General features: G+C 36.8%; 1 protein-coding gene across 2 annotated transcripts; it reads right to left on the reverse strand.

Moving 5' to 3' along the window:
• Nucleotides 1-5089: 5089 nt before the first annotated feature.
• Nucleotides 5090-8102, reverse strand: LOC111907343 (MND1-interacting protein 1). Of its 2 annotated transcripts, none has more exons than XM_023903110.3 (3): nucleotides 7948-8102; nucleotides 6203-7826; nucleotides 5090-5796 (listed from the first exon to the last, which is right to left on the reverse strand). In XM_023903110.3, the coding sequence occupies exons 2-3, from the start codon at nucleotides 7814-7816 to the stop codon at nucleotides 5272-5274; spliced, it is 2139 nt and encodes a 712-aa protein (XP_023758878.1). In that variant the 5' UTR covers nucleotides 7817-7826; nucleotides 7948-8102; the 3' UTR covers nucleotides 5090-5271. The 2 variants fall into 2 exon arrangements, with proteins under 2 accessions (XP_023758878.1, XP_052625150.1); XM_052769190.1 differs by having other exon boundaries at nucleotides 6203-7822; nucleotides 7948-8100.
• Nucleotides 8103-12676: the final 4574 nt, after the last annotated feature.

Below are 12676 nucleotides of genomic sequence, written 5' to 3' on the forward strand. Positions count from 1 at the left end.
TGACCCAAATCCAATGGGCCCACCAAGTCCCAACCAAGAGATCCCTAAAGGCCCACTAATGGCCCATTTTCTAACTTAGACCCAACCCCCATATGGGCCTTATCGTAAGCCCAAGGCTTCTTTTAGCCCAACAATAATCTCAGATGGCCCAGAGGCCCAAGCAAAAAGTCCAAACAAAACGGCACAAAGATACAAAGCCCAAAACGCAACAAGCCCACAACGAGACTACGCGGGGAGTACCTCCCCTGGTACGCTCAGCGTACACACAACTCCTGATTGGGGAAACTATACCAGTACACGGGGAGTACTGGGACTTACGCGAGGCATACAACTCAGGTCCAAAAACTCTATTTTCGACTTAACCACTTCATCCCAAAGCATCCAATCCTTAGGGAAGCTTCATTACAAGCTACTAACTGATAAAGTTGGCGACTTTATCAATTTGCATGTCTTGATGGGACCCAACTTCCAAAAATAACCATTAAGACTCTCTTAAAGCATCTTAACACATGCATGAAGAGGTCTAGACGACCAAGTTCTCATTTTTATGAATCAAGGGAATACAATACACTTAAAAGAACATGCGATTTGCTCTGGAGTTCACCAAACTCACAAAGTTCCAATCTTGGGACATTAAACCCTAAAATGGACCCAAAACAAGAACTAGCACAACAATGAGCAAGTTTCAAACTTGATACCTCTAGAAGATGCACCAACAAGAGTAGAACTCATATCCAAAAGCTAGAAGCACAAGCTATCCTCTTTCAAGACTCCTTCTTCACCAAGAGCTTCACCAAAAACACACAAATGAACCACTAAACTCACACAAGCTAGGGGAAAGGAGATTAGGGTTTGAGAGGGCTTGGATATTGGAAATGGTGGCTGGAAATGAGGCCATCATGTTCCTTAAATAGGGTCACCTCAAGAATATTAGGTTTCTTTCTGGACCTAGTACGCCCAACGTACTAGGTGGCCTCCGTGATCATGCAAAGCGCATAAGTACGCTGCACGTATACAAGTGTACGCCCCGCGTATCCAATTGCCACCCATTTCTCAATAAGGACTAAACTTGCCAAAACTTCAAACTATTATATCTTCTTCGTTATAAGTCTGTTTCCAACGAACCTTATATCCACATAAAGGTGGCGAGAAGCCTTACGCTTCTAGCAACTCATCATTGCCTTAAACTCCACGAACAAAACCCAAAATTCATAAAAGGTCGAGCCAACGCCTTCACCGATACTCTTGGGCTCTGAAGCACAGCCTAAGCCCTTTCATCACACAACCTACCTTATCCATATCCAAAAACGTCCTAAACATTTCTCCTTCAAAGCCTCAAAACCTTCTCATACTCGGATTACGGCCCACGAGCCTTGAATCACAAAACAATCTGAAACAGGATGTTACATGTCAAGTGCGCTTCGGACATGTTTCGTTGGTATCTGTCTGTCCGAGTTTCTCTTCTGAAGATTATGCTTAAGATTTTTGATGCGCAAAGACAATGATGAAGACTTCCTTCCAATTTGCCACAAAGAAGAAGATTGTTAAGTCTAATTTTGTGTAGTGTCAAATGTATGTTTTCGAATTTATGTTTAAATTCCGATTCTAAAACGGGGCTTGTCCATTTTCGAAATTGATGTATAGTTTAGTCTATATATAGCGCATGCATATAACATCTAGGGTTACGCTTTTCACCCGCACTAAAAAAATAGTTCTGTCTTCACGGACTATTCTCTTGCTGAGGTTAATAGAATTCAACTCTTTTCAATCATCATCATTCCATATCATTGATTTATCTCGTGATATAGAATCTATCGATCTATTTATTTTTCTATCAATATTTAAAATAACAAATAATTATATTTTTATAACCATGTCATACTTTTTATGTATAATTATCATAAACCCCTATCTATGGTTATAATTTTATTAATTAATGTTTTCTATATAATTAATTTTGCAATCTTTATTTTTTTTAAATTAAAAGATTATCTTTTATATCATACTTTGTACAAACACATTCAAAAATTTCAAAACACAACTTATGGTCGTATTTTTTTTTATAGATAAGTCAACTTAATATTTTTCTACCACCAATTTTGAATACAAATATGATGTCAAGTTTTGGTTTGCGACTAAAGTAGTTAATAAAACTTAAAATGAAGACATCAAATTATTTAGATTTTGTTGATAATAAATAAATTATTTCAACTTATGAACCGAAAATATATGTTCTTGTTGCCAAAGTATATATTTAGGCTAGTGGGTATAGACTCGACTACGAGTTCGGCGACCTTGGCGAACACCGGGCCATGGCCTTGGGAACTCGGCGATGGTTACCCGATGAGAGAGATTTTTTTATTTTCTTTTCTTTTAACCCATTTATTACTTAAACATCTTTTTCGAAAGTTACCTTGTTTCCAAAAAAAATACCCAATTTCAAAAATATAACCTTTTTTATTCAAAATTTAAAATTTTAAACCCTTAATCTTCAACTATAAATACCCTCATTCTTATTCACTCTTCACCCTCATTCAAATCCTTTTACTTCTATTCTCTTAACTTCCTTATTTTTCCATCCTTTTCTACGCATTATCAATAAAATGACTATTGTTTGGTCGACTGAAGAAGATATCTCACTTGCTTGTTCGTGGATTGATGTAGCAGAAGATCCACAACACAACGACTACCCTTCGACTACTTTTTGGAGTAGAGTCGCCAACATATACAACCGTCAAGCCCTTCAACCTCGAAGAAAAAATCTACTCTATGCCAAATGGAGAAACACATACGCACTCGTAACTCGATTTACCATTGTGTTTCGTAGGGTGATGCATGATGTCAGAAATGGTGAAAACGAAAATATTTTGCTAGAGAATGCTCTTGAGCCTTACCGTGTTGAAACTGACAAATATTTCAAGTTTGTTGAGTTTTGGCAAATTGTGAGACAATGTCCCAAATGGCGTCAAATTTGAAGTCTTAGTCTTCTAACTTTTAGTGTGTTGTGTGTTTGAATTTCTAGTGTGATGTTTCTGAATTTCTAGTGTGATGTATTATTTTTAATTTATATATATATATATATATATATATATATATATATATATATATATATATATATAGAGAGAGAGAGAGAGAGAGAGAGAGAGCTAGGTTCAAATGTGGATTGACATCTATTGTATGGACGTGTGGTCAGTGCTATTCTGTGAGAATAACAAAGAAAATATGTTGTTTGATAATATAAATACATTCAATCTTACATAACTATTGTCATTAACACACATTCTCACTAATTAAATACTCTATAAAGTTATTATAGACTTTTTATTACTATTCTTATTCTATCAGAATGTTTATAGAGTCATATTCTATCAGAATGAAAATAAGTGAAAAACGATGTATGAGAACAAAAATGAATAATAATTAGTGAGAATGAATGAAAATGACGATATTTTTGTAAGGTTGAACGTATTCGCATTACTAAACAACTTACTCTCTTACTAATTCTCATAGAATAACACTATCCACATGTCCGCACAATAATTGTCCATCCACATTATAATCTAGCCATATATATATATATATATATATATATATATATATATATATATATATATATATATATATATATATATATATATATATATATTTGAATTTCTATGTTTTTTAATGGAATTTAAGTTTTTTAAAAAAATAATATGTTTGCAATATTTATTTTCTAAATTAGTTAAAGAAAATATATATATATATATATATATATATATATATATATATATATATATATATATATATATATATATATATTTAGCATGACAAGTGTAGCAACCCGCGCCTAGCAAATGACATGTTTTGGTTAAAATGCGGCAAAATACGTGGGCACTTACATGAACTGTGGCAAGTTTGGCACCACACCCACTAGCATTAGACTTGAATACAATATCTCTATTTGTTGACTTTAATTATAGTTAAAATTGAGATAATAATTTTGGGTGAAATGAATTTGTGTAATATATAATCTATAATTATTACATTTTTAAACTTGAAATCCATTTATTATATTAGGCCTATAAATACTATGTGGATTTAATAAAATGAAAAAAAAAACAAAAAAAACAAAAAAAAAAGTGATGTGAAAAAATTTTAATTGACATTAACCACAAAATGATATGTGGTCAAATCAATGAAAATGTTACATGTAACAAAAGATTTTTATCTATTAGAGTAGATTTTTTGCATTATGAAATGTGTTGATTGAATTGAAACATAACAGTTATCAAAGAGCCAAATCAATTTTATCTTAGTATGATTTGGTTTAACAAAGTTTGTGTAGTTAATAGTGTTACGCAACAATTCAACCTACATCATTTAACAGCATGAAATGTGATTTTAAGTTTTTTAATACGAGTTTTAGAAAACCAAAGTTTCAGTTAACCAGTTAAATAAAAAAAGGTGATTGAGCTAGGATATCACTTCAAATTGGAATGTTACAACTTACATTAGTAGAATGCAATCTTATGAATGTGACTCGTCTACAGAAAAAATATATATATTCTCTTTATAACAATATCTTGAGACCCAATAAAGAGTTTATGTCGATCCATGTTCGATATAGAAATTAAAAAGATATTTAATAATCAAAAGGAAGAAATTAAAAAGATATTCAATAATCGAAAGTAACGTATCAAGTTTTCTCACTTGTGACCCATCTAAATTATTTGGTACAGCAAACACCAAATAGCAAATGCCCTTAGATCATGACATGCTGCATCTCAAGTGGAAACCGTTGTGTGTTGAAATTTAAATTCTCAAGATTTACAGATTACTACCAAATGTTTTAGTATCTCTTTGACATTATTAAAACTTATTTTATTTATTCTGATAGGATTGACGACTATTTTGGATGATGATAAGATGGGCACACACATATAATACAAGAGATGGAGAGTGGATATTTTTTTCCATCTTTTTTGGTGCAACAAAGTAGAGTACATTACAGGTGGCTTCTACTTAAAATGGAAAAATCGCTTAAAACATACATTCCATGACATGATATGATATGATATGTATTATTTTTATCATGTGAAATGTGAAATGCACTGAAAACAGGCTTTATTTATAAACACTGTAACGTTGCTGTTTTAACCACAACAGCTTGAAGCAACCAACAACACATGAAGAAAATAACCACCAATCATTCATTCTGTTTTGTATAATAATATCATCACAGCCTTAGCAATTTACTCTTGACATCATAAATTTATAACCAAAAAGAGTTTAAGAGGTGGCCCCAAAAACACGAATCCTCTGTTCAATAGGAACCCTGCAGATAGGACACGTGGCCTTGGCCTTCCCTTTTGTCCCATATTCATCATTGCAAGTCGCACAAAGAACCTGATGAGCACAAGGCAAAAACACCACAGAAACTTCATCTTTCAAACAGATTATGCAATCGCGATCGATCCCGGTTTCTTTTTCATCAGAATCATCAAGATTATCGAGTTCATGGAGCATTCTTGCAATGGTTGGGTGGGACCCGTTTGGGGTGTGTGGGGTGGATAGATTAGTGGTCGAGTGTTGTTTGTTGTCTGAGTTGGTTGAAGACATGGTTTTGAGACGTGAGAGTTCTTGTTCGAGTCTTTGGAGGTCATCTTTGTGGCGTTGAAAGTCAACCTCTATCTTTGACCGAAGAGATTCATGTTTCCTTTTGTTGTTGGCTTCTGTTGCTTCTTTCAGTCGCCTTTCTTCCTCCACTTGTGTTAGGGCTTCTTCTTTTGCTTTTTGCTCCTGCTTCCACTTTGCCTGTTATTTATTAACAGAGGTTTCAAAAACTAGCAATAAATAAAACAGGAGTCTTGTTACAAAACATGCTCTTTATTCCTATTCCCCCCTTCTAAAATATTGTACTGAATAATATTTATTTAGTCCATGTTGGATCAATACAAAGCTTTGCATAAGATAAAAGTCACACAAGGCATGAGCTCAAGAACATGAGAATGTTCAACAGGAATAGAAATTTGCTTTTTACTGAAGTTCAAACTCATTAAAACCAATTAATAAACATATTAGAATCAGGTCCACAGTTTATCACTGATATTTACAAAATTTTAGAAACCGTAGTAAGGATGATGAAATTCAAGAATGTATATGAAAAAAAAAATCAATATGCAAGAGTAATAAAAATAATATGCAAATAGGAAAAGCATACCTCAGCTGCCTTTTTTGCTGCTTCAACTTGGATCATCTCTTCTTGCAACTCACCAATCTTCCTCTTCTCAACTGCAATATCATCCTGCAACTTGGCTCTCTGTTTTTCCCAAGCCAATAACCTTTTAAGATACTTCTTCTCCCTCCTTGCAACTTCCAAACATGTGTTAACAGATTCAGAAGCACTTAACTTTGAAGCCTCCATCTCTGCTCTAATTTCAGCATTTTCAGTTTCAAGGCGTCTAACAGCTGCATTTGCTCTGTCCACTTGTCCACTTGCTTTCCTCAAAGCAGTCTCCATTTCTGAAAGTCTCTTCATGGTTGGATCTTCAGCACCTGGTTTCCCCTGTTTCATACGTTGTGTTTCCTCCCTTTCCATTCTCAACATCTTTAATTCAGTAAGATCATGACTCAGCTTTCTTGCTGCTTGCATTGCTTTCTGATGTGCCCATTCCTTCCTTTCCTTCACTTGTCTCTCAAGATCTTTAATCTGATGCATTAAACTCAAGATCATTTCATCCTTTTGATCCTCGGGAACATATTCCATGTCCCCTTCAAGATTCAGATCACGAAACTTACTCAGCATCATGTTAACCACTTCTTGATTCTTCGTGCTCTGTGTCTCCTCGGTTTTTTCAACTTCACCACTTGTGGTTTCAACTACAGATGATGAATGCCCATTGGATAAAGAAGTTGAACCAACCTGTGTGTCTTTAGCAGTTGCTCTGTATCCTGCAGCAAACATTGCTACATTTCTTTTCAAAAGCATCTTCATAGAAGGTGTAAGATTGAACCTCTTTGGACACTCGATCTCCCTTTGCAAACTCATTTCTGAAGCAGCATATGATAGAAACCGGTTTACAGGGAAATCAGATGTTCCCCCATTTCCAAAACCCCACCCACCATGAAATCTGCATAAAGCAGGAGTCACACCAACTGAATCATCATTCACCTTCTCCACATTGTTCACAACAGGATTGCTGGACTCAGTATTGCCATAACCATCCCCATTAGCATTTGAAGCAATAGGGATCTCCATCACACTTGCACGACCTACGTGAAGATCACTCATGAGTAAACACCACATTGCATCTCCTTTACTCAAGTGTGGTTTAATTTGCTGCAACAAACACACCATTCCAGCAAGCGAATATTCTTCCAACTGTCTCAAATCAGCAAAAACCTGTTCGCTTTCATCTGGATCTCCATCATTCACAGTCGTTCCACTGTTTAAAAAAGCCAAGGAATTATGCAAAATGTTAGTCAACACATCCATTCCACCATAGCAATGGCCATTCCTCAGTATAGCCTTTAAAGCAACTTCCTCTTCATACCCTAATGCAACTAGCTTAACGATCGCCTCATTATACAAAAACTCCAAATTCTTCAACAAAATCTCTTCCAACTGTTCCTCCGTACAGTAACCCCAACCACTATCGTCAAAATTAGGGTTTGAATTCGGATTTTGAGCTGATTCATTAAAACCCAATTGGAAATTCATTGGGTTTAAACTAGATTTGTTAGCCATAGCTTTATCCATTGCATCAGAATCCGGTTTCAGAGGTCGAGGCCTTCGATTTGTACGGATGTGCTTTTCTCTAACAGTGCAACCCATTAAATCCTACCTAAAGAAATAAAAAAAGACATCAGCGTCGATATGACGATTTATTTTTCTATCAACAAGAAGATACAATCAATATGCAGTGATGCATGTAGATATAGAGATTACAGCTTCTGATAACTTACAGATCAAAATTTGGCCTTCTGAATTTCTGATTGTTTGCGATTTTGAGAGGAAGAGAGGTATTCAATTGCTGATCGACCACAGACGAGTACGAAATAGGAAGTTGTATCCGGAATCCGACGCATATGCTCTCATAATCTGTGGGTGACCGAGTGAGAAAATCTGAAAATGAAGAGATCATGGGCCGGGTCGTATATGGACTTGCAAGATCCATGGATCAAATTATTTAAATCTATATATCCAGTCTTTGTTTGGTAAACACTTCTAATTTTAAGATCGACTTATTGGACAGATTTCGGATTTTGAATTCCAGACAATTCTTTTTACATAAAAATCATTACGGACAATTGATCTCAAATACTTATTCTTAAGCAATAATGCCGATGCAATATCATTCTAATTGGGCCTATCTCTCAAACTTATGCAAGCAAAAAAAAAAAAAAAAAATCTATTTCATAGATGCGGAAGCTAAGTTTTTAGTTTCTTAGGAAAGAAGAAGTCGTCCCACTGAAGCCACTGTCACATTACTTTTTCTCTTTTATTTTTTTTTTATTTTTCCCAACCCACAACACACGAAAACCCTACCTTTTTGAACTCACTCAATGAAAAATTACAAAACAACTAAGGTACAAGTCTTAAAACGCATGGTATAAGAGAAAACAAAAAAGAGAAAGTAGAGAGATATGATGAACTGGGTTAGTGAAACCAATTAACCAACCTCTTGAAGTGGGAATGGTACCGCCGGTAACTCTATTGCTAATTAAGATTTTAACATTGATTGTTTTGTATTTTTTTTGTTAATTGAGTTGGTTGAGTGGGTTCAAAAAGATAGGGTTTTCATGTGTTGTGGGTTTGGAAAGATGGAGAAAAATAAAAGAAAAAAAATAATATGACAGTGGGTTCTGTGGGTTGGGAGGGAATGACTCCCTCCTTCTTTAGTAATTAAAAGAACATGATTGTACATAACAACAATTTTTTGAGATGTAGAAGCAATTGACTAAGTTGACAGAGTAGGGTCCTAGTGATTCTAAGGATGCAAAAACTGAATGACGCAAACAATCGATATTATGGTGATTTTTTTTTGTGGTTTTCATGGGTCTTAGTGTTTTGGTCTTTGATATTATTTAAAACTATGTAAGAGCATTGGGTATGGAACAGATGTTATAACATCCAAAATTGATACATCACATGCCAACATAATAACATGTTAAGAGAGAGAGAGAGAGAGAGAGGAAGAAGAAGAAGAAGAAGAAGACAAAAATAATATTTGATTGGTTGAATTCTCTGTTGCAGCTCGTTGTCGTTACAACGAGATTTGCCTTAACAAGATTTGGGGATGGTGTTTTTGATGTTATCATGTGGTTATAGGCATGCCACATCAACTTTAACGGTAGTGTGGTGACCCATACCACATGGTCTAAGGCATTATCATAATTAGTTGGATGATGTAGTAAATTTATAAGGTCCTTATATCGTTTTAGCGTACTAATAACAAAAGAAAATTATATGTTATTGTTCAAAATACATTAGTTAATGTCTTATCTATCATAAAGTAAAATCTACAGAAAAAATTTCTATATTGTAACACCCATAAAAATCAAGCCAATTTAAAACTTTTTCAAACATTTAAAAGCCATTAGTCATTACAAAATGTTTTCAAAATAGTTTAATATCAAAGTCTCCCAGAAACATAGTCATAAATGTGAGGAGCTGTATGATCACGCCTTTGCCTTCACGCGATCATCTGAGGTACCTGAAACCAAAACTGAAACTGTAAGCCCAAAGCTTAGTGAGTTCCCGAAAATACCGATACACTACAAATAACACATATACAAATAATAGCATGTACTGGGTCCACAACTTTACCGAATGGATTACCCATGGGCCCATAGTGTGAGTCTGGCATGCCTTCCGAGCCCACAGCTTAAATTTGGATTGCCACTGAGCCCACAATATGAGTCTGGTATGCCCTACCCGACCCTCAGCTTGTATCTGGAATGCTCCCGAGCCCACAATATGAGTCTGGCATTCCCTACCCGACCCTCAACTCGTATCTGGAATGCTCCCGAGTCCTCAGTATGAGTCTGGCATGCCCCGCCCGGCCCTCAACTCGTATCTGGAGTACTCTAGGGTTTGTTGGCTACTGCACGGAGCAGTACAACCTCAACCCAACCCACATAATATGTCGACATATAATATAACTAATGCACATACAGATAATCAGGTAATAACACAGGTAGTCCTACAAATCTACCAATTGGCATAACAACTAGCATGCATAACTAACTCATACTCAACATAATACAACTGCTAGGATATCATATCTAATGGGCCGACATTGGTGCCTTCGAACCCTTAGTATAGTAAGGATAACTCACCTGGCACTGCTGAAGTCTCGCAAATAAAACTCCAGCTGCTAGTTGACAGATTCCCGAACTGCCAACATCAAACAATACCCAATTAATAATTGGGTTCTAAGCCCAAGGTCCAACTCACACTCCAAAGCCCAAAAGTCAAGTAATGGGCCAAAGCCCAACATATGGCCTAATTTTCCAAATTGGGCCCAGACCTCCACATGGTCTTTCCTTAAGGCCCATCCAGTTATGCTAGTCCAAACTCTTAGTATTCCCATGGCCCAATATCACATAATCATCATGGCCCAGTTTTGACCCACATATGGCCCAATTTTCCAAATTGGGCCCAAGTCCTTCACATAGGCCTTATCCTAAAGCTCATCCAATTATTTTGGTCCATTTACTTGTTCTTGGATAGCCCATCAATAGTCCAATCATCAAAGCCCAATAGGAAGGCCCAACTCAAGGCCCAAGTGAAATTAGGGTTTTCACACGAAATGACGATTAGGGTTAAGTGTTCCTACTTAACCCATTAAGGACTTAATCCATTAAGTCCAATATTGCTTTAGGTTAATTTGCAAACGATTATTAATTAACATTTTCAGTTTAGTAATTAATTTAAGTGCGGTCCCGATAAATCCTCAAAATTAGGGTTTCATGACATTAGGGTTTTCCAAACCCTAATTAGGGTTTCCAACCCAATACTAGCCCATTAGTAACATGATTAGGATTTTAGGTCAATTAGGGCTTCATTGAGCCCATTAGGGTTTCATTAGGCACACAGGAGTTTTATTAGTCGGGCACCACCCACTACTACCTCGGATAGTGGTGGTCAATAGCGGCTCACGACGGTGGCCACCACCTCGTGGTGGTGGTTATGATTTTTGACTAGAAAATTTCCAAGCATCCCAAACGAATCCAAACACAAACAAGCACACCGCCACCCAGCACAGTGGCCGAAGGCGGCAGCCACCACCTTACGGTGGTGGTTTTAAGTTTTCTTTTGATTATTCCTACCCGGTTACAATTTTACAATGCAAAATCTCAACTAGCACACACACACACAGCCAAACATACACACACAGCCACCTTATGGTGGCCGGCGGTGGCACATGGTGGCAGCCACCATGGTTGGCGGCCATGGTGGTTATCCTCTCCGTGTTCTAGTTATCAACACCACCTACAACACATACCAACACGAGTTGGACACATAAAACACACCCCATCGGACATCTCGAGGCAGCAGCATCGGTGGTTTGCAATGACAGCCACCACCTCACACTGGTGGCGAGTTTTCTTGAGTCCCCGTCAGCAGCACACGTCCACAGAACACCGAATCGTCGGGAGCTTGACATTGAATACCCTCCGATCCCAGTCACTCTCATGGTGGCACAAGGCAGTCGGGAAAGAAACCAGCCACAAAAGTTGTCGGGGATGGCGACAACGACGACCATGCAGTGACAGAATAAGAAGGGGAGGAGTGATGCACTTCGACCAGTCGTTGGGAGCAACGGCGGCAAGCTTTGTCGGCAACAACAATGGTTGTTGGCTTAAGTGGTTGAGAGGCTCCATGATGACGACTGGAGAGAGTATGGGTGGCGGCTCACGTCTTCAGCGTCTTCAGTGGCAATAGAACGACGTCGGTGGTGAAAGGCAGCATAAGGGTGGTGCGGTGCCGGAGTTGGAGAAGGAGGGTGGTGGCGGCTGCCATCTCTATTAAGGTTAGGATTTGTATGGGGTGTAGTATGAATATATATATATATATATATATATATATATATATATATATATATATATATATATATATATATATGACAAAACTGCAAATTTAGTCCTTGTGGTTTACAAAAATCTTTGGATAAGGTCCAAAAAGTTTTTAACTTGCATGGCAGGTCCAAAATCAAAACCTTTCAGCGATTTTAGTCCAAAAAAACCTGAAAAGACAATTATGTCCTTTTATTTTCTTTTTTGTATTTTATATATTTATTTAATACCTTTTTTAATTAAAGAAATAACATATTCCACCCTATCACTCTATCCGGCCCTCCCCTCTCTCTTTCACTCCACCCGACATTTTCCTTTCTTTTTCACTCTCTCTCCCATCTTCTTCTTCTTCACCCTTCACCTGCTTTGAAGATAGCTTGATTAGTGATGAATCATCCTCCACCACCGGAATCCTCAAAGCTTGGATATGAAGTTGTTGATGTGTCATCGATGGTGCTCAACGATTATCAGGAGTTTGGAATACGACATCAGATGCACACTTGAATAAACTGGAATCACTCCCAAAGGAATCACCATCAATAAAATTAAAATAATCCCTCTCCACATATCTCTCAGCCAAAAACAATTAGCAGCTGAATGACTCACACATCTC

Source organism: Lactuca sativa, chromosome 3 (assembly GCF_002870075.4).
Source record: "Lactuca sativa cultivar Salinas chromosome 3, Lsat_Salinas_v11, whole genome shotgun sequence".
Lineage (NCBI taxonomy): Eukaryota > Viridiplantae > Streptophyta > Magnoliopsida > Asterales > Asteraceae > Lactuca > Lactuca sativa.

Coding starts and splice junctions, on each gene's coding strand:
- LOC111907343 (XM_023903110.3), bottom strand. CDS start 7,816: ATGGGTTGCACTGTTAGAGAAAAGCACATCCGTACAAATCGAAGGCCT. Junction 5,797..6,202: donor CAGCAAAAAAGGCAGCTGAG/GTATGCTTTTCC, acceptor AATAAATAACAG/GCAAAGTGGAAGCAGGAGCA.